Genomic DNA, 14,621 nt, shown 5'->3' with positions numbered 1-14,621 from the left:
TGAAGGTGACAATTTTGTTTGTGCCAGAAGTTTGTTACTGCTGGCCTACATGCTTATATTCAGGTTTTCTGATCCTGCATTGAAAGTCTGTCCTTACTGCCCCTTAGTTTTTCTCCACCACTTTCCTTATATCATATCTACACTTGTTGATTGATCTTTCTGTTTAGGAGTGAGCACATTTGCATAGATGCAGTTAAAATATTACACTTATTCTGAACAGAAATCCTGTCTGAAGTTTTCAAAAGAGCATAACATTGATTTTGCAACAGAATAATTAATTACGTTCCAACATAAATTGTTGGAATGAAATTCCAGTAGCATGAAAAAATGTAGCCACAAGGATATAAATTAACCCTAAGGACATCCATCCACATAGGAGGTTGTACCTTTAGATCCTAGTTCCCAGTCTTTAACTGATATAGTGCTACTTGTGGAGTCAAAGTAGGGGTTTTTTGTTCTTGATGATACACAACAGCAAACATTTTAATTAGTGTTTAAAAACTAGGAAGATGTGATTCAAAGGGCTTGACTTGAGCATGCCCTGGTGGGAGGCAGCCATATAAACACACGCATATGTAAGCAGCAATGTCAGTGGACTCTCTTGGTCATGTCTGAAATCACTGAAAATGTGTCAGCTCTGAGTTGATGTACCTTAAAATTCCTTGTCTGGAGAACACAAGGGATCTCAAAGTCATTTACAGACACTGTGGGACATTGTTTTCTAAGTTAACCTTTTGCTCTGGCATTTGATCGACAAGGATGGAACTGCTAACATGAAGGCACATGGTAGTGAAAAGCAGGTAAAAGTTGTGTGTTTCCAAGGCTAGGCAGGAAAAATATGTGCCAGAATAGTCACAACCCTCATCTCCCCAATGTTGCAAACTGTTAACAAATACAGGAAATGTACTTTGCTGAAAGCGGTGCATTGTGGAGATCTACCATATTGTTCATGCTACATTTTGCTTCATTACTTGTCTCTTAAAGCATTTAACTCAATTTCTGGGTGATTTAGATGGTAGTTTTGAAATATTTTTCTTAGTATGCTTCATAAAGAAGGTGCTTTAGAAATCTGTATTGTGTTTGTGTTCACTTGTGCAGTGGATCAGTGTTAAATGCTTTATGAACCAAAAACTAATTCTATATTTTATGGTTTTTTTTGTCTTGTACAATCTTACTGCTTTTTCCATGACACAGTAGAACTTCAATCACAAGTTTCAGTCCTTTGCACATGCTTAAAGAAATGTAATGGGTAACTAACAATAACTTGCCATGAAGTTCATAAAGGACTTTTAAAACTTGCATCCTTTCCCATAAAGTCGTTTTTTTTCTTGTAACACATCAAAACACATAAACTTCATATGGAAAAAAATGCTAATTCTTAAAATTACATAAATATTTAAATTATTGTGATAGAAGTTCTACTACATAATCTATATTTCAACTGTACTGGGAAATTAGTGTTTCAAGCTGACAAGTTCTTGCTCTTTTTCAACAATTTTGCGGGGAACATTTCAGTCTGTCTGTTTGGGTTTGTGTTTGTTTTGTTTTGTTTGTTTGTTTGTTTTTAATCTTGTTATGAGGACACATTTGTGACTTTGCCATACAGCCCTGGACAGAAAGCTCCATTCATGGGAAATATGCGCTTAGAGCAGAGGACTTAAAGCTGGGATTCCAGTGGTCTGGCTTTGGCTCTCTAAAATATTTGGCATGTGGTATTACTGACTGGTTTGTATTTTGGCCTTCTGAAGGTACTGAAGGAATCCAACTTCCACTGAATTCAGAGATTCTCTCAAAACTTGGCCTACTGTCTTTCTGTACTTATTTGATTAGTATATGAAGTTGGTATAATATAAATTAGCTATTAAGAGGCCTGCATGTGTTAAATATATAAATATTTCATACAGTTGTTCTCATGTTAGATGTATACACAAGATTAATTTTCTTTAATATGTGCTAGCTGTTCACTGTATGACCAAGCTCTGCTGTGACACGTGAAATTTTTATAAACAAACGTTATTTCTTGTGTGACAGGTGATTATTTCTTTTTAACCATTTGGTGGCTTACTTTGATGTAACTTTCAACCTGTTCATACAGGTTTTGTCAGTTGGAAATGCTAGTTCTTTTTAAATGAGCTTTTATATAAAAGTATTTTGGAAGGTGAACTTGTGCTAATGAGACATGTCTGTCTGTGCTGGCGACTAAAGTTTCTGAAATACGCTGATAACCCTTGATCATGTAAAACAGAACAGAGATGACCTCTGTCATGTAATCTGAAGAGTAAAATAAGTGGGTAGGTCTCCAGGTAAAGTGGTGAGTTCTGCAGTTCTATAGGAAGATCTCTTGCATCAAACACTGGTTTCAGGTGTTCTGCAACAAAATTTAAAGAAAATATCCATGTTAAAATTATGGATTTTTTTTTTAATTTGTACAAAGTTGCAATTCAAAAGGTATTTTAAATATAGTTGTGAATAAAGACATCAGAGTAAGGAAGGCAATTTCAACATCAGCTTTATAGTGCAGTGCAGTATTGCTTTTACTTACGGAAAAATTAAACAATATGTAATATTTATTTTCTCTTTTGAGCCCATGTTAGGCAAATGTTATGCAACTTGCTCATAGAATCACATCTTGAGATAATCCATCTGTATGACTTAACAGCAGTGCTTTAACACAAAACACACTTTTGATCAAATAAATTTGTTTTGCAGCTGACTTCAAATAGTGAAATGAGTGTCCTACGTTACGTGTTGAGGTTGCAGAATTCAGTTGTTGAGCTCAGCAAAAAGCCACCAGATAGCTGAGGTAACTGATACAGTGATGAGAAAAAAGATAAAGCTATAAAACCATTCGAAATAATCTGTTTTTTGAGAAGAAAGTTCAGATCTGCTGAAATTGTTAGTATTAATGATGCTGTCTCTCTGAGGGCCTTGAATCTCTTTGCAAAAGCTATTTAGGCAGGAGAAGTGGAAGAAGCATAGAGAAGGACAGCCGAGTTGCAGAAGCCACACCAAAAACCAGATGGAGTTGAGAACAGAACACTGATCTCTCAGTCCTCTTCTGGCCACACAGGGGCCTTGCTGTGTTTGTGCTCTTTCCTCTCTGAAAAGGAGTTTAAAATCTTACGTCACTTTTACTGAGGATTCCAAGATTTACTCCTGTTTTTTATTTCCATTTTTTTAAATTAAGAGGCAGCTAAAATGGGCTGGCTGTTTGTTTGGGTGTTTGTGGTGTGTTTTTTTGCTTTGATCCCTCTTCCCCCCCGAGGTTATACATTCAAGTCTAATGTAACTGAATATTAAAGCCATAGTAGTAGCAAAACCAGCTTCAGTTTTATTTTTATATTTTCTTTTTTTGGGGTGGTCACTTCTTATACTTTCCCTTGCTTTCTCTTGAGTTATCTACTGATCATGAAAACTTGTTTGTTTTTTTTTTTTTCAATAAACTGGCAGGGAATATTGTTGTAGTAATCAGTGGTGGGGTTCCCAGATGGTTGTGTGGATGTATATGTATCTATATTGGTCTTACAGAAAGGTGATGGTCATATGAGGAACAAAAAATGATAGCATGGATTTTAACAACTTTATCAAGTAATATATTAAGGTGTTACTATATCCAAGTTGGAATACTGTCAAATTCTATGTTTATATACAGGAACTTGACAAGAGGAGTTGGTAGATTTAGAGAGTTACTAAGAGCTGTCGAAACAAGAACTACCCAAAATCTGCGAATGGTAAGTTACAGTAAACCACATTCCTATTGCAGCATCTGAATTTCAGCAGTCAGGTAAAGCATAAATGTAGTGGATGAGTTTGAGACAATCAAATGCACAGAGTCTTCCTGCTGCCCTGGTACTAATCTCTGAGTTTTCATCATTGCCATCTATCGTGCAGTTTGTGTGCGTGTAAACATTGAAGAGGAGACTAACCTGATAGTTATGGATTACAGGATGGCTTCAAAGATTTAAATTAACATTATTTACCTTAACAATGTTTATGTGAGTATTTCTACACTCAAATATATGGTGCCAAGAATAGCTTGTCAAAGTAAACTTTTTCGTGCTGATTTACAACCTCATTTCACTCTCGCTGAGTCTTACTGACAGCAGCAAACACCAGCACCATCCAGTACAAGTTGTCAGAAGCCCCAGTCACTTGGGGTTTAGACTGTAACTGTCTGGGGTGGATTGACCTTGGTTGGCTGCCAGATGCCCACCCAGCTGCTCTCTCACTCCCCTTCCTTAGCATGATGGGGAGAAAATAAGATAGGAAAGCTTGTGGGTCAAAGTAAAGACAGGGAGTTTGCTTAGCGGCTACTGTCATGGGTAAAACAGACTGGACTCGGGAGAAATGTCAGTTAAAAGAGTGGGAGGATGAGAAAGAAAGAGAAACTGAAACACCCTCCCCCAACCCCTTTTCCCCAGGTTCAGCTTCAGTCCCTCATTCCTGATTCTTTCACCTGTTCTCCCTGCCCTCCCACTCCCTGAGTGGTGCATGATGGGTGGAGGGTTGTGGTGAGTCTGTCACAGCTCCTCTCTGCTGCTCCTCCCTCCTCACTCCTTTCCCTGCTCCAGTGTGAGGTCCGTCCCATGGGCTGCATTTCCTTCAGGGAATATTGACCAGTTGCACTGTAGTCCTCTTGGCAGGCTGCCGCATAGACATCTTCCACTGTCATTCTCCCTGAGGACTGCAGAGAAATACCTGCTCCACTGTGGTCTCTCCCATGGAAATATTTGCTCCAGGGCTGGAGAAGCAATAGAGGTTATTGAGCACAAAATATCTGAAATTATACCTTAATGTACTCCACTCTTAGCAGCAATAGTTCTTGTTGTTACTTCAGAAGTATCAGGATTTAACTGATAAAATTAAAAAATTTTTTGTTATTGCCATTTTGTTTCTTTATATTTAGAGAACTGAACTGGGTACTTGCACTTTTCAAACAGCAGTCTGCCTGTTTAAAATAACAGGCAATATATTCTCCATGACTAGTCTTCATTAGAAATAATCCAACCATTTTCGAAGAGTTTGTATTCCGTGTTTCTAAGGAAAGTATTTATCTTTCACTTCTACAGACAATAGCAAGACAACTAGCTGAAATTTTGTTACGAGGAATGTGTGAACAGAGTTATTGGAATCCACTGGAAGATCCTCCTCACCAATCACCCCTAGATGATCCACTTCGAAAAGGTTCAAATACTAAGAATTACACGCTCAGTAGAAGACCACGGGTATACACTGGAGAAAAGTATGACTGAGTTTATACTCCTCTTTTTTCTGTAATTGCAATTGTTCCCCAGTGTACTGGGTATTTTAGTTTATATTGTTGAAAACGTAGAAGGAATTTGGCAATGTGAGGAGGAATGTTTCCCATGCTGTGTGTATATTTGTATTCCCTGAAGAGAACTGGGGAAGCAACATACTTCTCTAAGCAGAAGTTTGCAGTGCATTCATGAGACCTTTTGGTCTCCATTCTCAAAATATTTTTTTCTTGTTCTATACTGGAGTATATGGTGGAGTCAATATCTCATATTGCACCTAAGATATAAATGAAAACATGAAGTGCAGGTGGCAAAACTGAGATTGTGCATTTTAAAAGCTGTGTGCTGTTTCTAGACCTCTATTCTGATTTATCGTAGAAAGATTTAGCTATATTGAGATTCAAATTCATCCCTGAAACATTATAAAAACAAAACCAAACCAACCAAACCAAACCAACCAAACAAAAAACATAGTTAGCAATTTATCCAGCAGTTTCAGAGTTTGTTTTGGTTTTGTCTTTGTTTTTGTTTTTCCCCAAGGCAGCTACCTTTTAATCTTCTTAGGTTAATTTTGGCATTTCTCTATGATGCCGTCTTTTTGTTGAATTTTATTCTTTCACCCATTCAAATAAGTGGTATGCTATGGATCATTTTTGTGCAGCATATCCCGTGGTTAATTCTGGTGTAGCTTTGGTGCATGTCTTTCCCTTGAAAATGTGTGAGTCTTTTTCCAAACCAATCACAGTATCACACAATATTGCAGTATCACCATATGTTAGGGATTGGAAGGGACCTCAAAAGATCATCTAGTCCAATCCCCTTGCTGGAGCGGGAACGCCTAGGTGAGGTCGCACAGGAACATGTCCAGACGGGTTTTGAATGTCTCCAGGGAAGGAGACTTCACAAACCCCCTGGGCAGCCTGTTCCAGTGCTCTGTTACCCTCACTGAGAAGAAGTGTTTTCCTCAAATCTAAGTGGAACCTCTTGTGTTCCAGCTTGATCGCATTACTCCTTGTCCTATCATTGTTTGCCACTGAGAAGAGCCTGACTCCATCCTCGTGGCACTCACCCTTTATATATTTATAAACATTAATAAGGTCACCCCTCAGTCTTCTCTTCTCCAAACTAAAGAGCCCCAGCTCCCTCAGCCTTTCTTCGTAAGGGAGGTGCTCCACTCCCTTAATCATCTTGTTTGCCCTACGCTGGACCCTCTCCAGCAGTTCCCTGTCCTTCTTGAACAGAAGGGCCCAGAACTGGACACAATATTCTAGATGGGGTCTCACCAGGGCAGAGTAGAGGGGAAGAAGGACCTCTCTCGACCTACTAACCACCCCCCTTGTAATACACCTGAGGATGCCATTGGCTTTCCTGGCCACAAGGGCACAGTGCTGGCTCAGGGTCATCCTGTTGTCCACCAGGACCCCCAGGTCCCTTTCCCCTACACTGCTCTCTAATATGTAATTTCCCAAACTATATTGGAACCTGGGGTTGTTCCTGCCCACATACAGGACTCTGCACTTGCCCTTGTTAAATTTCATCAGGTTATTCCCCACCCAACGCTCCAGCCTCTCCAGGTCTCTCTGGATGGCAGCACAGCCTTCTGGCGTGTCAGCCACTCCTCCCAGCTTGGTGTCATCAGCAAACTTGCTGATAGTACACTCAATTCCCTCGTCCAAATCGTTAATGAATATATTGAATAATATTGGCCCCAGTACTGACCCCTGAGGCACTCCACTAGATACTGGCCTCCAACTGGACTCCGCACCATCGCCATAAGTATTAGTGTTGAATGTGGATAGCCATTTCCTTGAATTTGAACTTTTTCTTAAAAGTTAATAGTTTGTTGTTTGTTTCTATTTGATCAAATGAAAAATGGTTTCTAAGGTAAAGTTATCTGTAGACACACTCCGACAGTGCCGAAAATACATGTTGACAAAATGTTGCACTCTTTTACAGCCTTGGGTGTAGCTTACTGCCTGAATGGAACATGCTTGTGTCAAAGGATACTGATGAAATCTTAACCATTTGACACTTTGAAAATTTATTTTTTATTTCATTGATGGTCTGATGAAACTTTGTTGTGTGTGCTTGTTTTGCATAGTCTGCAACCTTTGCGCTGCTCTAGTTGTATTCTTTATGCAAGTCCTTGTGGGATCTGGTGTTCTGTATGTATATATATATATATATATTTAATATAGTCAGCAACTGTTGCTTGCTTGTTCTGATACATGCTGGAAAACACTGTCAGCCACAGAACCAAGAAATACATTGTTGCAGTGGAGATGATGATCTAGTCAAGAATGTGAGCTGCCATAGTAGGACAGTGCTAAATAATGCAGATGGAGAAGATTGAAATTCCATTTAAACTTAGGAAAAAAAAATTACAGAAGAGATTGTGGAGTCTGGAGAGCATCACTGGAGATAGGAAAATCCAAGTGAATGTGGTCCTGAGCAACCTGCTGGTAGACCCTGCTCTGAGTGGAGGCACTGTGCCCAGACACCCTTTCCAACCTTGGCTGTTCTGTGATTCTGTGAAAGTGGTGTGATCTGGCAATCTTTTTTGAGGAGGCTGTTGTCTGCTCCATATGAAATTTTGACCCTTTTTCTCCAAGGAGTTGAACATTCAGTTTGCCAAAACAGCTACTGTGTTTCTCTGCAAGTACATAATTAACAAACTGTACATACAAGCGGACTTTTTTTGGTAGAAAGAAAATAACTGGTTTGTGTATAGACCTTGATCACTGCAGTTTTGGGTATTTATTGCCCAAATGTGAGGAAAACTCTTCTATGCAAAGTTGCACATTTTCTTATTTAAACTACTTGGTTTCATACAGCAAATCCTAAAGAACAGCCTCTTCCTATATTACAGTATATATGCCTTACTAGTTAATATGAAAGCTTTTTTCCATAATGTGACCTTATTATGTGCAAGAGGGTCTGCTTCTATGGTAGATTACTTGTAGAAGTTGTCCTACCTTAAATTCTGAAGAGATGTTTTGTTTTAGTGTTCCCAGTACCTTTATATTGTAACCTAAAATGCTGTCGTACTGCAGGCATTTGAGTTGTTAAGCTGCATTTATTGCAGATTTCCATTAATGAATACTTTATACAGCAGCAAGCCCACGTAATTGTGGTATTATTATTACTAGCAAATGGAATGGCCTTTATCTTCAAAGATTTCTAGCTATTTTCCTTCTCTATCCAGAATACTTACAGCAGGTTTTTTGGGCTCAGTCTTTCAGATATCTGTTCTCATTCTCAACTCATCCATTGACAGAAACGTGCCTCCTGGCAAAACTGGGGCTTTGTTCAGTGTAATTTTCTTGTTCTTGGGACATGCAAGTGAGGAGTTCCACAATTTCAACAGAGCATGTAATTAAGTCCTTTTCTTTAGTCACATCAGAGTGATTAATACCAGAGCAGATAAAACATGTCTAGCCAAGTACCTTATCTCCAGCAGTGGTTGAAAGCAAGTCCGTAAGACAATGAATAGCAAGAGAGACATATAGGAAATATCTTCCTGGGTATTCATCTGACCACTGGCTCTCTTTGAGTCTGAGGTGTACTGTTGGTTCATTTTTTTGTTGTTGTTGGATTTTTGTTTTGTTTTGTTTTTTTAATATGCTGCCTTATACAGCAAGTGGGTGTACTGTGTTCTTCTGAAGACGGTGAATACGATTTGGCCAGTACCATGTATGATTGTGTAGATCTCTATGTTGCTACCTCTGCAGTTTTTCTTATCCTCAGTTGAAGGAGTGTTAAACTATTTGCTTTGCCTTTGGTTGGTAGCTGTTTCATGCTTCCAGTTCCCTCTTTTGCTCTGCCCTGTTACATTGGAATTACTTTACTCCTATGCCTGCATCTGTTAGGAGACATAAGAAATGTCTGGGTTCAGTCAACTAAACTGAACCTTTTGCATACACAAGTCAAAGGCAATTCCCAGTAATTTCTGCATGAAAAGGATCTCCTTTTTGAGACAAACATCAACTTATTTATGAAAATATTTTCAAAGTTGTAGGAGAAAATAATCGTTGCTTTGATTTTGATAAGTGACTTTTTAGTAGTTCTTTTGGGAGGGAACTTGTCTTTTTTTCTCCAAGAAAATAATTTCTGCAGCAACTATTTCCAGTTGTTTTGCTTTCTGGGAACCATTGCCAGTTGTTCAGGTTAAATCTACTTCCAGATTGCTAAATTCTATATTGCAGACTGGGTAAGTAAATGAGGAGTTCTCTGGTGCTTCCTCTTCACTCCTCGTTCGCCGTTCTGGCTGGTTCTTAAGCATGAGTAACCGTGGTTTGAAATTTCTTTGTTAAGTAAAAATAAAAATGTCTCCTAAGATGTAGAATACTCTTCAAAGTCTTGTGAGCAACTTGCATTGATTAAAAAACAAAAATCCAGCAACAAACCACTGCCCTTGGGATCTCAGCCACAGTACATTCGCAATGTTGCTTTCAAAACAGCTGGAGTTCAGATGCGTTTTAATTTCCATCACCTTTCTGGCATTTAATTACTGCTTCAATTTCTAGTGCATTTAAATAAAACCCAGAATATTTTCATCTCGGGCAAGTTTAGTTTCCCATCTGTAATTTATTGTAGTTCAAGCACCCTTGGCACTATAGGAATTGCTTATAACAACAAAAAAATATTTTCTACATTTAAACAGTTGATTGTGGAACTGTTGGTCTACCAACAGGAAATACGGTACTTGTGCTAATTCAGAAACAGTTTAGAGAAAGAAATCTGGAGAGTTAGAATACAGTCACTATGTGTGTGTGTGAGAGCATGATTGAATTCTTACCAGTCATGTAGTCAATGCAGATAACTGTTGTGTGTCCACCAGTATAGAAAAGCATTCAGAAAGCTTCCAGTGTTCAGAGAAAGAAGTTTGTCCTATGCAAAGTCCTAATCATAAGGAAGTGTACTTAATTAAAACCAAAAATTTTAAGTGCTTGGAAGTAACATTGGTTATGGTAAGCAGGCAGAGATTGCCATGGCTCTATTTAAAGATATTCACAGCTATTGAATGCATCAGGAAAACAAATCTCAAGCGTATCTGCTGAAAGACTAATAGAAGTATTCATCCATATATTGCCTAAAATACAAAAGTTATCTTGTTCTTGTGAGAGGGTTTCTTGTTGCTGATCTTTGAATCAGTGATTTAGATTCAGCTCAGACAGATTAGGTGCCAGAGGCTGAGTTGAACTATGGGTACGGTTTTTACAGTTGTCAAATTATGTGCAATTTTGGGATATTCGAATGGTTTAACTCTTGACAGCTGTGGTGGTTTTGTTCTCTTATTGTGTTTCGCCAAATTTTCTGAAATGCAAATTTAGAGCATTGCAAAGAAATGCATTTTAATCAACCATTTTTTGTATGCAAGTTACTCTCTGCTCTCTTTCCTTTTACAGTACTCTTACTATATTTGTATAAGCTACTCCTAAAAGCAATGTGTTCTGCTTAAATAACTAAATTCTTGTTTTGAACAGCATCTTTTGTCCTCAAGAAAATACAGAAGAAGCCTTACTGTTGCTGCTTATTAGTGAATCTATGGTAGGTAAAATACAGTGACTGTCTGTGTACTGTATGTGTGTGTTTTCCTCTTTTTTTAATAGAATTTTTTTTATCATGCCTTACTTTGACTTGTGTTTTATTCTCTGTTAGGAAAATAGGCAGTTACTTCTGAAACTCAAGCTTCTGTTCCTCTGAGCCAGCAAGACAAGGTCTGAAAGTGTTATGAATAGGAGTTTTTCTCCTTTAGAGTGACTTGAGCCTAGCCTCTTTCTAACTAGGCAGGTGAACACAAAGCCTGGTCTTTCATTTGGAGTAATTTATCAGTTGGTTGCCATTCAGAGAGACTCAAAATGTAAGTTATTTTTGTTGTAAAAAACATATCAAAGACTACTCAGTAAGCCAAAAATATTTTTGCATTGTGCATTAAACCTCAGATGTCACTCAAATTTGTAAATGACTTTTTGTGATACGGGCATTCAGTCTTTGCTACTGGGTTATTGTTTGTGGTTTTCTTTTCTAGTGGTGTGGTGTGTTTTTTTTTAATGCCCTAATTTCCTCAATAGGTGATTCTTTTCAATGGCTTAAGTCTGCTTTTATCAACCGTTCATATTTTCCTCTAGTATGATTTTGCTAGTTATCTATCAACTGCCACATACTGACACTTTCATACCAGGTCAGTTATGTGTTCAAATGACAGAAATCTGAAACTGGAATTTTTGCCATTTTTCTAATTGGAGGGGAGGAACCTCTAGAATCTTGGGCATCATACATTAGTCTGTCTCGCTGCACATCAATGAGACTTAGTCTTTTCAGTTCTGTAGGTGATTCAAATGCCTTCATGCTGTGGCATAATTTCACTTTTGGAACAGTTAAATAGGATCAGAACACTTTAGTGAATCTTGTCCTATTTGAACTATTTTAAAGTGGCAAACACTTACACTGTAGTGCAAACTACTTTCCTCATTCCTAGTGATCTGCCTTGCAATCTTCATGACAGAATCTGCCACCAGAAAACTAGACAGAGCAAACATTTCCATATGTCATGTCCTGGTTTTGCTGCAGCATGTATTCACCACTGAAAGGGGCTGCCTGTGCCTCTGTAAGGTGCCTGAGCGGCTTGTGGCAATGTACAGAATTCTGATGTGAACTGTGATCGTGGTGTGAAGTGGAAGCAGTCCCAATTCTGCAGCATCTGCCTACTGATTACTGTATTTGTATGTGTACTTCCTTGCATATCAGCATTAACATTAAGCAGCCAAACACCAAAGTATTGCCCTGTTCAGTCTCCTTTCAGGTTACTTACAACTTTTCTGTTGTGAATTAGATCTGCCCAATTACGTGAAATGTTTGTCACTGTAGAGCATATACCTTTAGCAAACTTTCAAAATTTTTTTTGTTCACAAGTAATTTTTGCAGGTTATCTGAGGCAAAAGAGTTTGTTTCAAGGGAGCGTAAAATCTTTCACATGATTGACTTACTTTGGCTAAGCCATTTGTTCAAATTAGTTTTGGGGAGGGGGGAAAGGGGAAAACTGACCATAAAAATATTCATCACTTATATTTCTGAGAGTTGAGAGCTCTTACTTCAGCTTAGTGCATATTAACTTTCTAGCTATAGTAGTTATGAAGTAGTATGTGATTTATGATTTTGAAACCAGCGTTGGTGAAAGAAATAGGAGCAGTTGCAGAAGACTGAGTAATCATCAGTGTTTTGAGATGGTATTGTGTTATTAAAGTAGTGTGATCCCTTCCTTGTATTTTCTGTGAATTAGTAAAAACACAGATAGGGTGTCAAGACTTGTGTCCTTCAAGAATTTATTCAAGTAAATATTAGAAAACAAAATGAGAATCTGACACATAAGTAGCACTTTGTGTAACTAAAAGTAAAGAAATTGCTCTGTATATACAATCCCCAAGTCATACTACTAGTTTCAGGGAAGTGGTGCACTCTAACATCATTATAACTTCTAATTTGAATTTTGTCTAGTGCACCATCTAGCCAGAAAATAGAATCTTGCTAGTGGATTATGAATGCTACATTTGTGTCACCTTGGGTCCCCTTGTGGTCAATGGGGCACACTCTAGTTGGAGGCCTGCATCTAGTGAAGTCCCTCAAGGGTTGGTTGGTACGGGGACCAGTACTATTCAATATATTCATCAGTGACTTGGATGAGGGAATAGAGTGCACTGTCAGCAAGTTTGTTGATGACACCAAGCTGGGAGGAGTGGCTGACACGCCAGAAGGCTGTGCTGCCATCCAGAGAGACCTGGACAGGCTGGAGAGTTGGGCAGGGAAAAATTTAATGAAATATAACAAGGGAAAGTGTAGAGTATTGCATCTGCATAGAAACAACCCCAGGTTCCAGCATAAGTTGGGGAATGACCTATTAGTGAGCAGTGTAGGGGAAAGGGACCTGGGGGTCGTGGTGGACAGCAGGATGGGCATGAGCCAGCACTGGGCCCTTGTGGCCAGGAAGGCCAATGGCATCCTGGGGTGTATTAGAAGGGGGGTGTTTAGTAGGTCCAGAGAGATTCTCGTCACCCTCTATTCTGCCCTGGTGAGACCACATCTGGAATATTGTGTCCGGTTCTGGGCTCCTCAGTTCAAGAAGGACAGGGGAGTCCAGCACAGGGCAACGCAGATGGTTAAGGGAGTGGAGCATCTCCCTTATGAGGAAAGGCTGAGGGAGCTGGGGCTCTTTGGCTTGGAGGAGACTGAGGGGTGACATTATTAATGTTTATAAATATGTAAAGGGTGAGGGTCATGAGGATGGAGCCAGGCTCTTCTCACTGACAAGCAATGATAAGATATGGGGCAATGGGTGCAAACTGGAACACAGGAGGTTCCACTTAAACATGAGAAGAAACTTCTTCTCAGTGAGAGTATCAGAACACTGGAACAGGCTGCCCAGGGGGGTTGTGGTATCTCCTTCCCTGGAGACATTCAAAACCCACCTGGACACATTCCTGTGTAACCTCCTCTAGGTGTTCCTGCTCCGGCAGGGGATTGGACTGGATGATCTTTCAAGATTTGTTCCAGTCCCTAACTTTCTGTGATTCCCTTGATTTCTGAATTCAGAAAGGATGCTTCGAGTAAGATTTAAATTGTAATATTTATGAAAGAAATGCTCTGGGACATATAGTTCTGTGATTTTTCAAGTGTTTTAATTCCCTTACAGGTACATTTCAGAGTGCAAAATGTCTATTTTAGCCACATGACTGCTGCTACAGTGTATTGTTGTACATAGTGAGGAAAGTCAGCTGCAACTCTGCCATCACTGTTACTGTAGGATATCCTTGTATTCCAGCTGCTACACTTGCAAAGTATAGACCGACCTTTCCTTATCTAGACAGGAATGAGCAGGAAGGTGGGATCTGAGGGACTGACATCTTCACATTACAATGCATGTACTGCTGTATGTCAGCTGAGCTGTAGTAACAGAATCACAGAATGACTGAGGTTGGAAGAGCCCCCGCATGTTGTCCAGCCCTCCTGCTCAAGCAGAGCCACCTGGAGCAGGCTGCATCTGTGCCCAGATGCCTTTTGAATATCTCCAAGGAGGGAGACTCTACAACCTCCCAACCTGTGCCAGTGTTCAGTCACCCTCACAGTACAAAAAGTGTTTCCCGATGTTCAAAAGGAACCAGAGGTGCCAATTACCTCTGATCCTGTTATTGAGCAACACTGAAAAGAGCCTGGCTTCCTCTTCTTTGTACCCTCTGAAAGGAGGTATTTGATAAGTTTCCCTCCTGAATGCTCCCTTCTCCAGGCTAAACAGTCCCAGCACTCTCAGCTTTTCCTCATAGGAGAGATACTCCAGTCCCTTATTCATCCCAGCGGTCATTTGTTAGACTG

At 39.4% G+C, this 14,621-nt stretch overlaps 1 protein-coding gene across 4 annotated transcripts in view; it reads left to right on the top strand.

Annotated features, from left to right (window-relative positions):
* The window catches only part of TTC7B (tetratricopeptide repeat domain 7B), a 145,473-nt gene that overhangs the window by 47,491 nt on the left and 83,361 nt on the right, over positions 1-14,621 (top strand). For 3 of the 4 annotated variants that reach the window (XM_065839842.2, XM_065839840.2, XM_071809553.1), the window contains exons 6-8: positions 3,653-3,731; positions 5,070-5,242; positions 10,742-10,805. In XM_065839842.2, coding sequence (XP_065695914.1) covers positions 3,653-3,731; positions 5,070-5,242; positions 10,742-10,805 — 316 coding nt within the window. Of the gene's footprint in view, positions 1-2,709; positions 2,804-3,652; positions 3,732-5,069; positions 5,243-10,741; positions 10,806-14,621 lie in introns of those variants that run through there. The other variant, XM_071809554.1, reaches the window with a different exon arrangement.

Source organism: Patagioenas fasciata, chromosome 5, assembly GCF_037038585.1.
Source record: "Patagioenas fasciata isolate bPatFas1 chromosome 5, bPatFas1.hap1, whole genome shotgun sequence".
In the NCBI taxonomy this organism is placed as follows: domain Eukaryota; kingdom Metazoa; phylum Chordata; class Aves; order Columbiformes; family Columbidae; genus Patagioenas; species Patagioenas fasciata.
The sequence above is the reverse complement of the archived record's forward strand: the minus strand, read 5'-3'. Positions and strand labels throughout refer to the sequence as shown.